The sequence below is a fragment of the Ranitomeya variabilis genome, chromosome 3 (genome assembly GCF_051348905.1).
Source record: "Ranitomeya variabilis isolate aRanVar5 chromosome 3, aRanVar5.hap1, whole genome shotgun sequence".
Classification (NCBI taxonomy): Eukaryota; Metazoa; Chordata; class Amphibia; order Anura; family Dendrobatidae; genus Ranitomeya; species Ranitomeya variabilis.
Genome location: NC_135234.1, coordinates 232,879,554 through 232,894,498, shown reverse-complemented (window position 1 = coordinate 232,894,498; position 14,945 = coordinate 232,879,554). Strand labels below are relative to the sequence as shown.

The window sequence follows — 14,945 nt, the reverse complement described above, 5'->3', positions numbered from 1 at the left end:
TTAGGGCCGGCGCTCAGTCAGTGTCAGGAAGCAGACGCTGGGGGAGGTATGACGCTGGGTGAGTATGTACTGTTTGTTTTTTTTACTTTTACGCTGGTAACCAGGGTAAACATCGGGTTACTAAGCGCGGCCCTGCGCTTGGTAACCCGATGTTTACCCTGGTTACCAGTGTAAAACATCGCTGGTATGGTTGCTTTTGGTGTCAAACACAACGATACACGGCGATCGGACGACCAAATAAAGTTCTGGACTTTATTCAGCGACCAGCGACATCACAGCAGGATCCTGATCGCTGCTGTGTGTCAAACTAAACGATATCGCTAGCGAGGACGCTGCAACGTCACGGATCGCTAGCGATATCGTTTAGTGTGACGGTACCTTTACATCGTGGAATAGGACTTCTTATCAACTGAATTCGACTGATTTTGGAGCTTTCGGAAAATCTGGATGTCAGGACTACTTGATGGTATGTTACAACAGTTACCAAACACTCCTTTCCAGATTAATTTGTGGGTGTGGTGGCGGCAAGCCAACCATAACAATGGTCACCCAAATTCAGTTTCAATTCTGATACATGCTCCTTGGATCATTCCTGTATTAGATGCAGTTGTATCGAAAGACATATCAATGATATGGTCACGTAGCGCGAATCGGTCCACCTCCTGAATAACAACTTCAGCCATTAGCTCACCAGTACCTTTCTGGGCAACAGGTACGCCAAGCAAATGCTCAAAATCTTTTCCAGTTTCAAGAACAGCAACTCTACCTTCTAGAGCTTTGACACTCCCTCAGGCAACAATTCACTATCCCAATGTAAGATTAAATGAGGAGGATTTTCAAACAGTGACTTTTCCATGTTCTCAGCCATTTGTCTTCTGTTAATCGCCCGAGCTCGGAAAACGGTAGATAGAGATATGGAAATGCATGAAACATTGTGACCAAGGCTTTCTGCAGTTGCAATAAATGAAGTACTTGCTTGTCGAAAGGAGAGTTGTTCTCGATCCCATGTAGCCGTGAGTGTGTAATCAAGAGGTTTTAATCTACGACCCGCACAAGATTTTTTCACTGGTGGTGCAGAAAATTTGTCCACTTCGTGAATTGATGATGATGGAGATGAGTCTGAGTGTTCCACTATAACAGTCTTGTTCATTTTGGCGATTTCTTTATAATGTTTCATCTTGTATGCCTCCTTTTTTTTCTGTATTTATTTTCTTTTTAATTTGTGAGGCAAGAACCTTATCTACACCACTCATTGATAAACTCATATAATCCTCTCTTTGTGACATGAGGAATGCTTTATCGTCTTCTAGTATGCTATTCATGAACATCACATTTTGCCTGGCATAATCAAATAGCTCAACAAGATCACCTTTCCAAATCTGCAGCTTCATATTTACTTTGTCAATGTTTCTTGATTTCTCTTTACCCAGATGTTGATATTCCTTGTATAACTTCTGTATAGGAGTTCGGATATTCTCCTCTGTCATGACAGGGATACTTGCTTTTTTCCACACTTCCTGTAGTTTAATACTTGTGGATTTAGCATCACACGAGTGTTTCTTTCATTCCCTTGTGATGGTAAATAAAAACTAAAAGCACGTGTTCCTTGGGAGTCGAGCTCCCAAAAATTCACCACCAGGCACCTTTTCAAGTAAACAAATTCCCTTTCTAATACTCTTTTTCAGTTAAACTACCCGCAAAACATAATAGAAACACAACATACACATTAGTGTGATGTCGATGATACATTTTCATGAATTTCAGTAAGTGATCAAAGTGTGCAACCTCTAAATATTAATTGATTTCGTTAAACATTTTTACATGGATCTTTTAGATGACTTAGACCAAGGATTCAAGCAAAGTCATAAGAAAATCATAACTTCAGAAAAATGAAACACCCTAGTGTACAGTTCTCGAAAACTTTAATAGGACTGAATCCATAGCAAACAAGAACTGGTCAACTGCATGAAACTTTTTAAGACGCAGAAGTTTTTTTTATTGACGTTAATAGGGAAAATAACATTAGTACGCCACACCTTTAATATGCTGTCATTTTTCAAATATAACTGTGCTTTCAATAAAGCTTGTAAAGATTAATAGTATGGGCGAATATAGGAAACCTTGTAATGTATCTTATCAGACAAATCTGCTTTTTTCCCACTTATCAGACACTTCTTCTGCCACTCTATCTGCCTCCAGAACTTACCATCCACTGCGAAAAGAGGAGTCTCAGGAGATGGACTGCAGGTGTCCTTTGACACAGTCCATTATCCTCTGGAGAGTCGAGGAGCCAGACAAAAAAGCATCTTGCTGAGCTTTGTAACAAGTGTTTTACCTCACATCAGAGATTGGTTTGGATAAAAACAGCTGAGCTCTGCTGCATAATGTCCTTCATGTTGCTGCAGCTTGTCTCTTGTTGTGAATGAAAAGCAGGAACCCCCATCTTTGGGCTGTGCTGTCCTATTTGAGAAACCCCTGCAGCTCATCTACTCCCCTCAGCTACTAGTGGATTGCTAGTAACAGCCAGTGAGAATACAGGATAGATGTGATATATTGGCCAGATATAGTGTTATCCATTATGCACATGCACGTGATAACCTTACTCTGAATAGTCACTTTAAAGTAAAGCAATGTTGCCATTTAAATATAGATCATATAATGTGGGAATTCTTATTTTGACACACACTTATCAATCACTGTGGTTTTAATTACCTAAAAACTTAAATCTGCCATATAACAAGCCTTGTAAACCCGCTACTTTTACTGTCTGAATTACCAAGATCCATTATAAAAAAAAGTGCTGCTACAATAATGCTACTATTATGTCATTATTACCCCACACTTTCAACTAGCTGTTAATTTGAAACATAGACCAAAACTGTAAATTCCTATTCTTTCCCATAAAAAAGCTGCATGCAGCACATTGTTAATCTGCTTTTTGTACACACTAAATCGCCAGGATCTACCGAGCTGCTAAAATAAATCTTTCTATTTTTATCTTGTCTTGGATAAAAAAGCGCTGACAAACAATGTTGCTTAGTTTCATTAGTGACGGATTTGCATAATTTGGAACATTGATAAAAATTATAGTTAAATATTCAACGATTTATAGAAAGTCTAATATGTAAATTGAGTCTACGTATGTCATATAATAAACTGTAAATGTACAGTTGTGCTCAAAAGTTTACATACCCCTGCAGAATGTTTGCTTTCTTAGCCTTTTTCCAGAGAATATGAATGATAATTCCAAAACTTTATCTGCACTCATGGTTAGTGGTTGGGTGAAGCCATTTAGATCCAAAATACAAGGCTAAGTCTACCTGTCATTGGCTGCAGCAGAACAAAGTGAAGGTTCTGGAGTGGCCATCTCAGTCTCCTGACCTCGATATCATTGAGTCACTCTGGGGAGATCTCAAGTGTGCAGTTCATGTTAGACTGCCGAGGAATTTACAGGAACTGGAGGCTTTTTGCCAAGAAGAGTGGGCAGCTTTACCATCTGAGAAAATAAAAAACCTTATCCACAACTACCACAAAAGATATCAAGCTGTCATTGATGTTAGAGGGGGCAATACACGGTATTAAACAATGGGGTATGTGAACTTTTGTTCAGGGCCGATTGGATGGTTTGGGTTGTCATTATGATTTAAAAAGAGAAATCACAGTAGTTTGACAATAAATGGCTTCACCCAACCACTAACCATGAGTGGAGAAAAAGTTTTGGTTTTGTCATGCCTATTCTCTGAAAAAAAGGCCAAGAAAACCAAATTTCTGCTGGGGTATGTAAACTTTTTAGCACAACTGTACATAAACATGTGTGGTCAGCAGGTGACAGTGCAGTCCTCATGGTGTTATTTCTATAAAACACAAATATAGTGATATATATGAAATAAAGGGGTTGTCTGCTTCTTAGATATTCATGCTATGTCCACTGGATAAGTCATTAATATCAGATCAATGAGGGTCCAACACGCGGCACTCCCACTGATCAGCACAATCGTCCACGGATTGTGCAGTATACAAAGCCAAAATAGCACAGCTCTGTGTGGTGGCTGGTCTCCAGTGAATGGGTGCTGTGCTGCTTCAGCCCTTGTTACTTGTGGCCGCTTCTGGCTCTGCAGATAACTGATGAATGGAGGTGCCTGGTTTACATCTTACACCGACTGATATTGATGACCAATCCTGATGACAGGTTATCAGTATCTAAGTAGTAGACAACCCTTTTAATGTATACATATCAAAAGTGATGACCTAAGTATGACTCATCAATAGTAATGGACAACCCCTATAAATTGTTGTAAGATATTGGATGTGACAGAAAATTGCGATTTACTCTACTGAAGTTTCTTCTCATTTCCTCAGGACAGAAATACCTTCCATCGCTTTGATAAATTCAATGCCAAATACAATCCAATTGGTGAATCTGTTCTAAGGGAGATCTTCATCAAGACAGATAACAAGGTGTCAGGAAAATACTTTGCCCACATCATCAAGGTACTGTACTATGAAGCCTGGGCCTCATCCCCATAAAGTGTATTAGATGTAATTTGCAATGGTTGACTCCATTTCTAGCTGACAAAAAGGTTTGGTTTTTGGAAGCCCCTATTACTCTATCCGAGGTTTAGGAGGCTTTTTAGCTTATAAATCTCCTGGGCTACATGACCTTCAGTGCTGGAGTGGTGCCACTAGTGTAATTTCCCTGACCCTAGTAATATACTCACCAGCCACTGCCTTCTGCGTTTTACGGTGCTGCTCCCGTCCCGATCTACCATATTGTGACCACAGCTTCAGACTGTCCGTAAGTCAGTGTAATTCTATGAGAGGCTTGTTCTGGCCCTCATATATTTACATTGAGTAGTGACTTCCAGATCACCCAGCAAACACTGGAGGATCTTGCAGGTCACAAACTACAGAAGATGACCGTAGTGACTGTTCTGTCCCCACATGAGGCGAATGGAGGTGTGGGTGACTAATAGGTGTTATGAGAAAGATAACCGTACCTTCAGTATTTCCTCGCTGTGAGGCAGACAGGACCAATGCTGCTCAGCGTCCGAAGAGATGATGCACACCAGGGATTCTGCAATCCAGACTTGTTTATTTGGAAATCTTGACATACAGCTTATAACTGGTAATACAGTACTTTCTCCAGAAATGCAGGTGTAGACAAGGAACAGTAAGATGTAGCACCAAGTATGACTGCAAGTGTGAGCAACAAAAGAGGTCGAAAGACTGATGCCTTCCTAAGCTCGGTTAAAGCGTGTCCTCTCACAACAGTATGAAACTGAAATGGCTCCCAGAAGAAGAGAAGACTTGACCCCTGAACCGGAAGTGGAAGACATGCCCACAAGAATAATTAATAACAAGCTGCCATACCGAAAAAGGCCATTGGGTGGCAGCAGAGTAGAAAATAACAACATACATAGAAACTGAAGAACATACATGAAACAGCACACTCCCCGTCTGAAATTCCGTAAGGGATTTCACTATATTAATGTCCTTGAAATAAAGTCCAACAACCTAGAAAATGAAACCAAACATGCATGTAATGCAATAATAACAACTTTTAACAAGATAAGACAATAATTTAAGTCAGTTTCTGAGATAATCCAAAGGAAAACCCATCTTCGGATCGGAGAAGCCGCACTAGGCCAAACTATCTCTGACCCAACTGTAATCCAATGACAAAATACTAGTGCAGTGTTCTGTTCATGGTTTATCCTACCGGAATGTCCTCCATCGGTAGTACCAACACGAGCTCGTGGATTGGCCTCTGAAATATCTTAGGTTCACCTTTTCTACGGACTTTCAGCTCCACCATACGGACCTTACCATCTTCACTAGGGAAAGTCTTTGTAATGATTCCCATAGGCCAGTCGATCCTTTGAGCTTGTTGTTCCTTCATTAACACAATATCTCCTTCCTTCAAGTTCGGTTTACTCTGTCGCCATTTTCATCTTCCTTGCAGAACCACAAGACATTCCTTTTTACACCGGTTCCAGAAGTAATTGGCGAGGTACTGTACGCGTTTCCACTGCTTCTGGTAGGAGTTTGCATGAGTAAACTCTCCACTGACTGTTAGCAGGTTCCCGATCTTTTGGGTAAGAAGAGTAGCCGGCGTAAGAATAGTTGGCATTTCAGGATCCATTGACACTGGGACAAGGGGTCTTGAGTTGATTATGGCAGAAATTTCAGCCAGAAGAGTAACCAAGGTCTCATGCGTAAGTCTTGAAGAGTTCATGTCCATAAGTATAGAGTTCAAGATGTTGCGTGAGATCCCGATCATCCTTTCCCAGGAACCTCCCATGTGAGAACTATGCGGAGGATTGAAGATCCAGGTGCAACCTCTTTCTGCCAGTTGATCCTGAATTGGCTTGATGTCGATATCCAGCTCTCGACATGCACCGATGAAGTTGCTTCCGCAGTCGGACCTTAATTGTTTCACTGGTCCTCTGATCGCTAGAAACCGCCGAAGAGCTTTAATCAGGCTGGATGTGTCCATAGATTCTATCACTTCTATGTGAACGGCACGGACACTCATGCAAGTGAATAGTACGGCCTAACATTTGCTGTTGGCATGACCTCCACGAGTCCTGCGTGCAGATACTATCCATGGCCCAAAGACGTCTAGGCCAACGTAGGTGAAAGGCGGTTCGGCACTCAGTCTGTCGAAGGGTGGGTCGGCCATTTGTTGATGCACCTGTTTTCCTCTAGTTTTGCGACATTGCACACAGTGATGTACTGATCCCGCTACACGTCTTTTCATGCCTATGATCCAAAGTCCCGCAGACCGTATCTTGCCCTCTGTGATCTGCCTGCCTTGGTGTTCAGTTTTTTCATGAGTGCCGAATCAGTAGATCGGTGATGTGATGTCTACTGGGAATGATGCAAGGATGTTGCTCTGAAAACTCTAGCTTGGCTCGATTTAATCGACCACCGACTCTCAGCAAACCGAAGCTGTCCATTAGTGGATTCAAATGAGCAATGGGGCTTTTCAGAGGGATCTGCTGTTTGTGGTATAAGCATTCCCATTCGGTACTGAATACACTCTGCTGGACATAAAGTATTACAAGGGACTCGCAGTGAGCAATGTCCTCAGCAGAGAGTGGTTTTTGGCAGACGTGCCTACCATGACAGTCTTTGTCTCCATGTGAATTGTGATAAGATCTCGCAATGTGGACTAAACTTGTAATAGTCTTGATGAGTTTCATCCAATTGGAGAAGCGTTCGAAGCGCTGGCAACCGAGGGTGGAGGTTGGTTTAGCGTTCGTGGCCAGAGCACTGACCTCGGAGCGGACTTCTGGATCATCATCCGGATCCTGGATGCTTTAGACTTCCTGGACACATTCACTTCTCTTCTGTTCCAGCAGAAACTTTGGACCTGAAAGCCAAGAAGAGTTAGCAAAGGAATTTATAGACATAGGTCTAGTGGCATGGTCGGCTGGATTAAGTTCAGATGGGATATAGTGCCACTGTTCAGGTTTGGAAAACCTTCTTATTCTCTCAATGCGGTTACTAACATACACGTAGAAGCGCCTTGTTTGGTTGTAGATGTAACCTAAGACAACTTTGCTGTCACTGTAGTATTGTATGTCATCTAAGTGAGTGTCCAGCTCATGCTGAATAAACTCTGCAAGTTCTACTGCAAGCACAGTCCCACAGAGTTCAAGCCTGAGAATAGTGTGGTCAGGCTTGGGAGCCAACTTAGCCTTGCCGAAAACAAAACCAACATGATCTTGATTGTCGGGTCCCGTTACCTTCAGGTAGGCAACAGCTGCAATGGCCTCCGTGGATGCATCCGAGAACACATGGAGTTCCATCCTAGTGCTAGCAGCAAGTGAGATTCCAGCGTAGCATCTCGGTATATGGATTTGATCCAAGGCACACAAAGACTGCTTCCAGGTTTCCCATTTCGATTCCTTATCAGGAGGTAGTGGGGTATCCCAGTCTTTGACGGTTTCGGAGAGCTGTCTCAGAAGGGATTTACCTTGTATGGTAATTGGTGCTACGAATCCAGTGGGTCATATAGGCTATTTACCACTGACAGAACACCACGTTTAGGCCGGTTTCACATTTGCGGTTGTGTCCGCAACGTTTCTTCCGCAATTATCCGCATGCGTTGTGTTTTCCTATATTTAACATTAGGGACGCATGTGTCTGCGATCGGTTGCGTTTTGCTGCGTTTGACGACGCATGCGTCGTTTCGTCGTCTGCGGTTTGGCGCGGTAAACGCAACATGTAGTAATTTCAGAGGCGTCAATTTGCCGCCTAGAAACGTATGCGGTTGTTAGCGCAAGGAATGCGGCTAAAAACGCATTACTATCTATGGGAACGCATGCGTACACATGTCTTTGCGCATGCGCATAAAAAGCGCAAACACATGTAAAAACGCATGCAAACGCTGCGTTTTTTTTACCATCATGCGTAAGCTGATGCGGATAAAAAAACGCTGCGTTAACAGACGTTTGCATGTGTTTTTGCATGCGTTTGCGGATGATACACTGCGGACTTAACCGCAAATGTGAAAGTAGCCTCTGTGGATGGTTTGTCTTCACAGTTGATTTGGAAACCGAAGGTGTCGGCTGACAGGTTCCACCTCAGGCCTAAGCTTCTCTGCACAGGCGGACGGTCTGGTCCCAGGTCTATGTCCTTGAATCCAGGTGCGTGATCACTTGACTCAAAGGCTCTCATGACAGCCAGGCTGTTTGAAGCGATTTTGTGCAGTCTAAGCTTAGCTCGGTACAGCATAAGTTGGGTCCTTTTTTAAGTAGGTCGATTGCCGCTTCTTCTGTGGGTAGAGATTTTAGTCCATCGTCTACGTAGAAGTCTTTCTCTACAAAGTCTCTGGCGTCTGTTCCTTACTCGGACTCTCCTTCTAGTGCGGTTCTCCGCAGGCCATATGTTGCCACTGCGGGTGAAGGGCTGTTCATGAATACGTGCACCCGCATGCCATACTCCACCATCTCTTTGCTGGGGTCATTGTCCTTGTACCACAGGAACCTGAGGAAATTCCTGTGGCCTTCTTTGACTATGAAACAGTGGAACATCTGTTCAATGTCGGCGGTGATGGCAATGGGCTCTATCCTGAACCTCATCAACACTCCTACTAGGTTGTTTGTCAGATTAGGACCTGTGAGGAGGACATCATTGAGAGATACGCCTTGATGTTTGGCGCTTGAATCGAAGACAACTCTAATTTGCTTAGGTTTCTTCGGGTGATATACTCCAAATGAGGGTAGGTACCAGCACTCCTCGTTTTCCTTTAAGGGAGGCGCTGGCTCAGCATGGTTGTTATGGAATATTTTGCCCATAAAGGTGACGATGTGTTCTTTCATCTCCGGTTTATTGCTTAGTGTGCGCTGGAGAGAGTTGAATCTGGACAAGGCTTGTTCACGATTGTTCGGGAGTCTTACCCTGGTAGCTCGGAAGGGTAAGGGAAAAACCCAGTGATTGGTCTCGTCCTTAAGGAACTCATTGTCCATTATCCTGACAAATTCCTTGTCTTCCATAGACAGGGCTACTTTGTTGTCATCCTTAGTGGTACGAAACACCGATCTTCCCAAGTTGTCTGCATAGGGAAAAGGGATAACATCAGGCAGCTGTACAGGATCTGAAGGCTTTTCCTTCACCTCATAGTGATAAGGACATGGTTTGCAGAAAGTAGTGCGCCCGTCCCGGCGTACGTAGGTCTTAAAGGAATGGACTCCTGTTCGGTCCAAGCATACGTTTCCTATGACTACCCACCCCAAGTCAAGTCTCTGGGCGTAGGGGGCATAGTCAGGACCATTACACTGTTGGCGGACCTTATGTATCCTTAAGTTATCTCTGCCGAGCAGAAGTAGGATTTCAGCATCTGTGTCCAAAGGTGGGATAACGCTGGGTAGGTGCCTTAAGTGTGGTTGGTGGAAAGCAGCTTCCGGGGTAGGGATCTCATCCCTTTGGTCTGGTATTTGATCGCATTCAATTAGCGTAGGTAGGGGTATTTCTACGTCTCCATTGACAGGAGAAGCAATGAAACCTTGTGCTCTTCTGCCGCTAGTCTCTATGCGCCCCGAGCAAGTATTCAGAGTGTTGGGTGTTGCTGGTCCCTTGATTCTAAAGGCTTCAAAGAACTTAGGTCCAGCTAAGGATCAATTGCTCTGATCATCAATGATGGCATACATTTTTACAGCCTTCTCTGGTTGCCCTTCTGGATAAACTCTGATTAGTCATATCCTGGCACAACATTTAGCACTTTGATTCTCCCCACATACCTCTGAGCATGAGCAGGAAACAGCTGTGGTGGACCTGCGACTGCTGGATCGCTGGTGGCTGAGGCTGGGTGCAAGGCTGATGGGTGTCTGTCGCTGTGACACTCTTCACACTTAATGGCAGATTTACAGTACTTGGCCATGTGTTCTGATGAAGCGCAGCACTTGAAACATACTCCAAGTTCACTGAGGATTTTCTTGCGCTCCTGCATGGTTTCGACCTGAAGCCTCTACATTTGTTCAGTGAGTGTGGTCTTTTGTGAATGGGACACTCACGATTGAAAGACTTATCCCTCGACGGAGTAGTGTACTGCTTATCGGCAGGTACTGCAAGTGATGGCAGGTTAGTCTTTCTGACGCTTACACTGTTCCTCGAGTCCTTGCCTCTATGTGCGACGCTTTCATACCTTGATGAAGGTGTTGCTGGAGCTGCAGTGTTAGACTCCAGGAAGTCGAGGTTAGGGTCGTTCCTCATTTGGGCTTGTTCGTCAATGAACTTGCAGAACTGAATGAATGGAGGAAAGGTGACGTCTGTGACCTTTTATACCTGGAGACGCACACTGCCCACTTCTCTTGCAGACTATATGGCAGCTTTGAGACGATTGGGTTCACCCCATGGGCAGTTTCCAGGTAGCACAGTCCAGACAGACGAGGGTCTCTTTTAGCAAGTTCCAACTCCATAAGCAGATCACTTAAGTCCATAAGTTTGTGGGCTTCCTTAAGGTTGATTCTTGGATCATTCTGCAGTCTCTTGAATAGGGACTTTTCTATGGCTTCAGCGCTGCCGTAGGTTCTTTCGAGTCTCTGCCAGGCAGCTGCGAGACCTGCTTCAGCTTGCCCCACATAGACAGTCCTAAGACTCTTGATACAGTTTGTGGATTCAGGACCCAACCATTTTACCATGAGGTCGAGCTCCTGCTCCGCGGATAGGTTGAGATCAGCAATGGCGGCCTTGAAGGTTGCTTTCCAGGCTCTGTAGTTCTCTGCACGGTCGTCGAATTTTGAGAGGCTAGTGCTGATTAGCTCTCTGCTCACCATGAACCTGGCAAACTCGGACATGTCCGATCCTTCACTTCTTGTTACCGTATTAGCTTGTGGTGCCCCTCGGGCGTATAAGTTGTGTGGCGTGGAAGGGTGAATTGTTCCCGGGTAGAATGATGTCGCTGCAGGGTTGAGTTGTGGTTTAACCTCTAGAGATTCTGATGACTGCTGCTTGAACTGTGGAGGCAGGCTGGAGTGTGCCTTGCGGTCGTCTTGCGGTGATGACTGCTCCTGAGGGGGTGCATCACGGTGTTGGTCTTGGGTCTCTGTAGGGGCTGTGGGTGATACTGGCACTATAGGTTGGGCTGACTTGGATGTTTCTTCAATGTTGTGTTGAACATCGCTGGAGAAGGTGTGCACTGCAGATATCTGTTTCTGCACGTAGTCTCTAGTACAAACAGCTGGGTCGTCTTCTTCCTGTGGTGGCAGGCAAATTGGATTGAGGTTTTGCTTCAATGCTTGCTCGAGTATTTTTACTTCGGCTAATGCAATTTCTTCCTCCATTTCTGTTTGCAGAATCTTTGTTCGGGCCTCTGCTTTTGCTTTCTTTGCTTCTACTTCTGTTTGAAGAATCTTTGCTCGAGCCTCTGCTTCTGCTTTCCTGGCTTCTGCTTCTGCCTCTACTTTCTTGACTTCTGCCTCTGCTTCTGCCTTCCTAGCTTCTGCTTATACTTTCTTTTCTGTGTAGGAACGTCTTAGTTTGGACCGCTCTGCGTTTAAGCGGGCCTCTAGAATTCTGTCGCTGAGGGCTGAAGTTCTTGAGCAGGATGATTTGTATGACCGAACAGAGTGTTTAGACGAGGCTGACCTGTGCGATCTAGTTTCTTGCAGATGGGCAATACGAAGCTCCGCTTTATCTTTATCTTGCATGGCGGCGTCCCTTCCTCTGTCTGTGGAATCTGCCTTGCTTAACTCTGATAGGGCTTCCTCTATTTTAGAGTCTTTTAGGAAGGCAGCATACTTTGCGGACAGTCTCTTGTGTCTGCCGTGGGCCACGTCTAGCTGTCTTATAGTGTCCTCTAAACTCGCTGCATCACCTTTGTAGCGTTGGACGCTTGACATGAGGGAGGCGACTCGTTCTCATAGGTCGTCCAGGTTGTCATTGAACTCATCCCTTGTGGAATGGTAATTCTCGAGGACCTTTAATCTTGTCTTGATGGAGCGTACTGGTCGTGCATCTTGGTCTGCTGCGGAAGCTGGCTCTGCTTCCCGGTCTTCATAATGTACAGTATCGGGTTGTATTTGCTCAGATTCAGCATTGGGGAACCGCGTAAGGTCCTTTTCGGCCATTTTGATTTAAGGTGCACTGTCCCTTTAAGAAACTGAACTTTTGAATTGGGGGCTGGAAATCGCGGTGCAGCTTAGTTGCGACCCCCTGATAAGATTCCCAAGGTGTTTTTGGAGAATTGTGGGGTTCTGCAGTCCGACAATCTGCAGCGATGTGGTATAATCTACAGAAAGTCTTTATGCACGATGTGGTCTGAGGTGATGCTGCAGGAGATTTCTTAGCAGAGCAGGGCTGCAGTATGTGAGCAGGCAGAGTGCGGGCACATGGATAGGGATATAAGGGTGATGATTCTTGCCAGGCTTCAAGGCAGTCTTTCGACTGTTCTGTCCCCACATGAGGCGAATGGAGGTGTGGGTGACTAATAGGTGTTGTGAGAAAGATAACCGTACCTTCAGTATTTCCTCGTTGTGAGGCAGACAGGACCAATGCTGCTCAGCGTCCGAAGAGATGATGCACACCAGGGATTCTGCAATCCAGACTTGTTTATTTGGAAATCTTGACATACAGCGTATAACTGGTAATACAGTACTTTCTCCAGAAATGCAGGTGTAGACAAGGAACAGTAAGATGTAGCACCAAGTATGACTGCAAGTGTGAGCAACAAAAGAGGTCGAAAGACTGATGCCTTCCTAAGCCCGGTTAAAACGTGTCCTCTCACAACAGCAAGAAACTGAAACTGAAATGGCTGCCAGAGGAAGAGAAGACTTGACCCCTGAACCGGAAGTGGAAGACATGCCCACAAGAATAATTAATAACAAGCTGCCATATGGAAAAAGGCCATTGGGTGGCAGCAGAGTAGAATATAACAACATACATAGAAACTGAAGAACATGCATGAAACAGCACAGTGACACTGATAACAGATGAAAATGGCAACTAGTGAGAAAAGACGCTGGAGTGGTGCTCAGTAGAAACATTTCTAGATCTCTTCTCACGACCGTATCAGTAGATCAGTAGTAGTAGAGGCAGAGCTGTGAGAAGAGAGATGCAATTGCAGAAATGTTGTTTGAATGACACTCCGTTCTGCTGTATTCTCCTCCTCACCTGCACTGACTTCAATAAGTGGAGCTCTGGAAGTGTTTGTAATCTCACTCAGTTCTGTTCTATATTACACAGTAGCTTCAGATGTAAGGGCCTGGAGGAGCAGGATGATCTATCATTACATGTCTCACAGGAAACAGCATGTTCTTCTGACTTTCTGGGAGACATGTTCTATTTTCCTCTGCATGCTTTCCACTTATGGTCATCATCACTCAGGGAACAAAGTATACACTTCCAGAGAAGAGTCTCTGGTAACGTCTTGTTGGCCTTATAAATTGTAACCTAAAGTTCACAAGCTAATATCTTTGCAATGGAGGTCAAAAGCTAAAAATTATTTTGTAATCAGCTCTGCAGCCACTATTCCATGATTTGGCCTGTTTAACATGCTAAAACTGGTGAAAGCACCTCTTTAAAAAGAGACACAAGTGAATATTGGCCACCACATCCTCTGATTGATCCACAGATTGGAGCCAGTCAGCAGGACTAACCATGTTGCTAGAAGCAATACTAAAAATGTGCTGTCCAGCACGAGAAGAATCACCACACCAACTCTTTCCCGTCTGCTCCTAGGAACAAAAGTAGCCTGGCTTTGTGAAACCATATGCCAAAAATGTGCCAGAATATAGACACAAATTTTAGGCACATAGTAAGCCAACTAATAAGTGGTGTAAAATCTAGGCTGTAGTCTAATGCTGCACCAAATCTATCATTCAGCATGAACTACTATGATAAATCAAATCTGGCACATTATAAGACTTTTCTAGTCTAAACATTTACACTGTCTAAAAATGAAAGTTTAATAAATTCATGCATTATTATGTGCTGCTGCTTTATAACATTGAGAATGTGATATTACATGTGTACACAGTGTGAATGTGATCCTGTGTTATGACTCCAGGTAGCGCTTTACGTAGACATCAGTTCTCTAGAAGGATTTATGCAAAATCCTCTTCAGAGAGGAAGACGACTTAAATTCTAGTGCCGCATATTGGATTTAGCAATCCTAAAAGTCAGTATCAACCCTTTAATGACAATTGACACGTGCTTTGGGATAATAAGCCAAACTAGAAACTCCATTTCTAGACTTGTGTTTCGGGATGTTTGCCCCTCATTAGTGCAAAGCAGGTGGTCTGATATTACTGAGTGAGAGGCCTCAGACAGAGGGTCTAAGTGGTAACGTTTCTCCTTGTTAAGCGTGCCAAGTGGGCATAAGTAGACTTATAGGCCTTGCAATGCTCCTTTCAGAATTATAATTTGCCAATGGCCACTTCAGAAAGGAAGAACAATGGAACTATAGTACGATCTATTGGGTGTAACAACCTTAAAACCAA

General features: G+C 44.1%; 1 protein-coding gene across 8 annotated transcripts in view; it reads left to right on the top strand.

Annotated features, from left to right (window-relative positions):
- The window catches only part of AMPD2 (adenosine monophosphate deaminase 2), a 130,947-nt gene that overhangs the window by 77,864 nt on the left and 38,138 nt on the right, over window positions 1-14,945 (top strand). For all 8 annotated transcript variants that reach the window (XM_077295239.1, XM_077295238.1, XM_077295243.1 and 5 more), the window contains exon 11: window positions 4,360-4,491. In XM_077295239.1, the coding sequence (XP_077151354.1) occupies window positions 4,360-4,491 (132 nt within the window). The remainder of the gene's footprint in view (window positions 1-4,359; window positions 4,492-14,945) is intronic.